We start from the raw sequence: 6,137 nt of genomic DNA on the forward strand, positions 1-6,137 counted from the left end.
CTCACATTTCAAGAGGATATTCAAAGATAAAATTGAGCTGAACACTACAGATGCCACATTACAGGTGCTCATTGAGTTTATTATTGTACTTGTTTTGTCTCTTTTTTCAGTTCTCTAACTTTTCCATCTTCTCCCTTTCAATTTTAATATGACAAATAGCAGTCTTACAAAGACATCACTGATTACAAAACAGGAGAAGAAAAAAAATGGCAGACTACAAAAGATTCAAAATGGTTTCTCCTCATTTCACTAAACTTCCCCATTTCTTGTCACATTTTCATACCCCACCCCACCCCAAACAAAACATCTGCCAAAACATGCTGCAGTAAATCTTCCTGCACATATGGCTCAAAGATTACTGGGAGACAAAATGGATTCAAGCTTGCAATGAGGCACATCTAAATATCACTAACAATCTAACCACTGTAATGGTCTCTCCCTTCTGTATCAATATCAGATTGTCTAACAACAAGGACTGTTGTTTAAAGCTAGTATATCTTTAATGAAAGATTTTAAAGAAAGACAGATTAGAGTTATAGAAAATCAATTCTTGCCCCAACGAAAATGAGGTTGATCTGATCAGATTTGTACGGAAAAAGGAAGTTTCTCATCAGATGTTGAGTTTCCACACCCACCAGATAATTATTTATCAAGTTTTATTAAATCTAATAAAAACAATAGTGTGCATTTTGATAAAATTATAAAGCGTATGAAAATTCAAAAGAAGCATCACCAATGAAACAGCACAAATTCTCAAGGGCAATTAAGGATGGGCACTAAACGCTGGCGCAGCCAGTGACACCCACATGGCTTGAATGATTTTAAATTTTAAAAAGAACCTCCAACAAGGCATTCCAAACTGGGTATTTTAGCCTGCACAGCCATGCCAATCACTAAAATACTTTAGTAAAACATTCTGTATGTCAGTAAAGTTGTTATTTTAAATCAACCTATTCAGACATGTTATACCGCATCTCCAGGGCAGGTGGGAATTGGAACCTGATCTTCTGGCCCAGAGGTCGACAACACTACCACTGTGCCACAAGACCCTCTATCACTAAGGTTTATCAAATTGATAAAAATGTAGCACAGCTGTTTTGCTTTTGGAGATGGATGTTGTTCCTGGTTATCTAATTGGCTGGATGAGTGATTTTGGTGCTTCTTTTAAAATTCAGCTCATCTCCTACACTATTTTTATGGCTTTTCTAATAAACATTAATGCACACATTGAAAATTCTGATCTAATAAATGATTGGAACAAGCAAACTTTACAAAAACCAATCAGCTGAAGATTGGAAATGTTGTCTTTAAGTGTCTACCTGAAAGACAAATTTGAATGGTCTTGCTCCAAAAAATGTTTGCACAGGGTTTTGGAGTCAGGGTTGCCAAATGTGGAAATTGATCACTTAGCAAAGCTACCCTTTGGCACATGTATTTGGTCAGCATAGCTGTTGTGTTAAGGGAAAGCATACAACATGTAATTCCACTCCACCTACACATTAAACAACAAAATGAGCAAATTAGCGAAGCCAGCTCAAGTAATTGACCTTTGATTCACGATGGGCTGAGACAGGGTCTCCAAGTTATTTATTCAGAATCACCATCCACAGTACAGCTGCTCCCTTACTCCCACATGGCAGTACTTCAGTTAAGTAAGAAATGATAAACAGCAATCAGCACTGTGAATCCAAAATCTTGACAGTTGTGGTTTGTACTTTCACTACAAATATTCTTCCTATCTATGGCATATTACACAATATTTACAGCAAAATTTAGATGCAGCTCAACTTGAGTCTTGAGTTCTAATTTAGTGATCAGATGTTGGCCCAAGATGATGTTATATATCATTCAGTATGAGTAAAGAGAACTGGGAATTCAGGCATAAAACACCTGTAAAACAATTATTGCTGAACTTGCCTTCTGCTTTAATAAACATTCTGTCATATTATACCAACCATGTGAACTTTGAGTGTGTGAATATGCCATGCATCTCCATCTAACCATTCTGCGTCAACCTAATTATTCACAGAATTCTGAGTTAAATAATTTTTGTTTCCTAAATCAGTTGAACATATTTGGTGATGTCAGTGAGCAATAATTTCCAAATCTTGATTAATATACATCTAACAACATTATTGTAACCATGAGTGTTTTGAAATGGTCACAAGTGTCAGATTTCCTGCATCACTTACACAGGTAGATTTATTAAATGCTGCATTTCGTTTTTCATTCAGGAGTTTCCTTTATCACATTTCTTACTATTGCATGACATATACTGCAGGTCAAAGTACTGATTTGGGAGTTTCACAAGGAATTGCATCAACCCTTCAGTTTATGATACTGAACAACAAAGTAAAGCCAGTTAATTAATGTTATGGTTTTGTTTTTATTCACCATTAAGGTGACAGCATCACGAGCAGCACTTTTAAAACCTCCAAGTCAAAGAAGACACAAATAGGACAAAAGAATGGATTAATATAGCACCAGGGACCGGGGTTCGATTCCAGCCTCAGGTGACTGTCTGTGTCTGCACATTCTCCCTGTGTCTGTGTGGGTTTCCTCCGGGTGACCCGGTTTCCTCCCACAGTCTAAAGACGTGCAGGTTAGGTGGATTGGCCAAGGTAAATTGCCCATAGTGTTCAGGGATGTAGAGTTTAGGTGGGTTATAGGGGATAGGTCTGGGTGGGATGCTCTGAGGGTCGGTGTGGACTTGTTTCCACACTGTGGGGTTCTATGATCTATGATTTATGAAAACTACTGAATTGCTCTTATTTGAAGGAGTTGGTTTCTCAGTCCAAAATGCCATTGTCTGGCCACCTGCTCTAAAATAGGCACAACATATGCACCAGTAAAACCATGAAAGGAGTTTGCATGAATTATTTGAATTGGTTGATGCCATTATTAACAAGCAACCTGGGGGATAAATTGAAAGCAAACCTAAATTTTCTATTGGGTGATAATGATATGACTGGCCAAGTTACCATATTATGTAAATGTGGTCCTCTGTAAACCTTAAATAGATACAGTTAAAGTATATTAAATTGGAAATGTATATGTACCTGACTTGTTAATTAATCACAATGCAAACAACCTTTTAAAATGTCAGCCTGGATCTATCTCAGTAAATTCTGTGGGGAGAAGAAAAGTAACATTTACATAAGCCAAAAGAGTTAATTTTCATATTTGGAATCACTCCCTTGAATTATTTCCTGAATTGCTGTTACTTATACATACAGATTAACTCTGGAGTCTTAACTGTTGTCTGGACTGTCCACTGGAGAAGCCACCAGGCACAAAACAAATTACAATTATTTGTACTTTTTGAAGCAAAATAAAAATGCAATAAATTACATCTTTACTGCAAAAATGTTGCCACATATGTCATAATGCTGTTATTGCCAAAGCAAATTGGCATTAATAGACACTAGCAGTGGTAAGTTTGATAATTGTATGGGTGCACTATTATACAACAAACACCCCATCAACCTTTTACTACCCCCAGGGTTCCCTTTTATTTAAGATTACCAAAGATTCATTCAGTTCTCAGTCAAACACACGTGACTGCACACACACATTTGTATTTGAAAACACAGTCTACAAACTGCATATAATTTAGTCTATAAATCTACTAGCTACTTTGATGACCAATACAAGCTCCAGAGGACATGTGCATTACACAGCAGTAATCAATTTATATCAGATTATTCAGGTTTGTACCTTTACTTCTACATTTAATACAGAGGTTGTTTTGTGCCTTAATTTTCAAACGGCTGCAAAATTAACTCTTTTCTGAAAAGGTAACCAAGGAAATGATTTCAAATGCAAAAGTCAACTCTTTTGGTTTATATAAATTGTTTCCTTTTCCCCTACAATATGTAATAACATTGATCCAGGCTGACATTTTAAAAGGATGTTTGCATTGAGATTAATTAACAAGTCAGGTACATATACATTTTTAATTTAATCTATCTATTTAAGGTTTACAGAAGACCACACATTGTATCAAATGGTGACTTAGCCAGCCAATTACAAACCAATAGAGAATTTAAGTTTTTTGGTTTTCTTTTTGTTTATTCCACAAGTTGTTTGTTAATAATGGGATCAACCAATTCAAATACTTGATTTCCATTTGCTGTTTTCTCCTCTTCAACTTTATTTAGTTACGTGATGGTTTGTTTCTCTTCTACTTTCAAAGTTCAGCAGCTGAAACATTAAACCACTTTGTTTATCAGGTCTATTTTAACCAAATGCTAAATATTTCTAGAAATTTATATTTCTGGTCTTTGCAGTACTCCTATTGATGCTGACAGTTCATCTCAAATATTGGCTCAGATTATCCAACAGTAATCACAGCAAAACAATCAATATATGCCATTATTACACCCCTGAAACTAGAAACAGCTTCTGCACATATGCAGAGAAGCAAATTCAGATGTTATGTCAACAATCCTACAATTGTTTATAGAGGGTACTGATGAAATTGCCCAGACTACAAACAAGTATAAATCACTAAATTGACAAAAAGTTGGTTGTGTTGCTGTAGGGGTCAGTTAGCTAGCCAGTTAGATTGTGATGCAGAATAACAGAATCCAGCAACTCAAACCTCGGACCTGCCCTGTAACAAAATTACATTCAGAATCAGCAACTATCTAAATAGTTCAGGATGATGGATAAAGAAGAACAAAGCTTGAAATAAAAATCACATTGTCGAATATGGTGCAATTAGGTTTTAAAGTGCACCGAACAACACCACTTTTCTTAAACTATTTTTTTCTTTGCTTCATATACCTGAACAAATCAAACAATAAAGGGCAAATGAAAATAAAACATTTGGTCTGGTATTACTTATGGGATAATAGGGCAACACAGTGACTCAGTTGTTAGCACTGCTGCCTCACAATGCCAGGGACCCAGGTTTGATTTCAACCTTGGGTGACGGCGTGGAGTTTGCACATTTTCCCCTTGTCTGCATGCATTTCCACTGGTTGCTCATGTTTCCTCCCACAGTCCAAAGATGTGCAGGTTAGGTAGAATGGCGATGGTAAACTGTCCTGTAGTGTCCAGGGATATGCAGGCGAGGTGGGTTAGCTATAAGATGGGGGGGGGAAAGCTAGGTCAGGATAGGATGCTTTTCAGAGGGTCGGTGCAGACTTGATGTGCAGAAAAATGATACACAAAAAAAGTCTCTAAATTCTGCTAATGGGTAATAATATGGTAGGCAAGTTAACTTAAAATGTGTGGTCACCTATAGACTAGGTATTACTTAATTCATTTGAACATTTATTTTATTAATTATCATATCCATTCATTTTAATTTTTAGCCTCGATTGTGTAAACAGTTACACAATGCAGCACCATTTTAAACCAGTAGACATTTAGCCATTTTCCTAATACAGCCTGCCAGTGATTTATTAAATTGCACAATTTGCAAAAATAGTCCCTTTTTCAGAAGTTTTGTAATCCAAGTATAACCTTTTGGACATGTTTATTTTGATTATTCAGAATATCTTGAATGCGTTTACGACCTGCGTCACTCAGTTCTTTAAGCTTCCTTTCCTAACATCTCCCTGATGTCAACAACTTTTGAATATTTGGGGGGGGGGGGGGGGGGGTTGGAGAAAGAACTACTTCAAATTAGGAACCTTAAACAGAGCAAACAAAGCCATTTGGTTTTAATTCTCTATCTCTCTCCTCCCACCCCACACCCCAACCAAAGACCAACCCTTATTATTGAGGGGAACTGCAGACAGTAAACAAATGTCTGGATCCTGTTCACAAACACGGAGAAACTTTAAATACATCATCATGTGACTCTCACACCCAGGCAGTGCGCCTGCGCGTCAGCTCATTCATTCAGAACTGCGTAAGAGGGCAGTTTAATTACAAATCAAGCCAAAATCTTTTCCATACACGTTTAAATATAAGAGATATATATTTTGAATAACTCTAATGTCGCCCTCGAGACCGTACATGTCACTCACAAACTGCGGGCGATGTTCAAGCCCTGAAAGTACCGAGCCATCAATCGGGCTCTAAAAGTCCTCGCAGTCAGCAGGAAGTTTACAATTTTAAAATGAAAGGAAGTCGACTACAATTTAAAAAATGGTCTCGGCAACAAACATTTGCCCCAGGACCGC

General features: G+C 36.9%; 1 protein-coding gene across 1 annotated transcript in view; it reads left to right on the forward strand.

Moving 5' to 3' along the window:
• The first annotated feature begins 5,949 nt into the window (after positions 1-5,949).
• dus4l (dihydrouridine synthase 4-like (S. cerevisiae)) overlaps positions 5,950-6,137 on the forward strand; it is a 15,656-nt gene continuing 15,468 nt past the window's right edge. The window contains exon 1 of the mRNA XM_048610588.1: positions 5,950-6,010. Within this exon, the coding sequence (XP_048466545.1) occupies positions 5,950-6,010 (61 nt within the window). The remainder of the gene's footprint in view (positions 6,011-6,137) is intronic.

This window comes from Rhincodon typus, chromosome 22 (assembly GCF_021869965.1).
Source record: "Rhincodon typus isolate 14 chromosome 22, sRhiTyp1.1, whole genome shotgun sequence".
Classification (NCBI taxonomy): Eukaryota; Metazoa; Chordata; class Chondrichthyes; order Orectolobiformes; family Rhincodontidae; genus Rhincodon; species Rhincodon typus.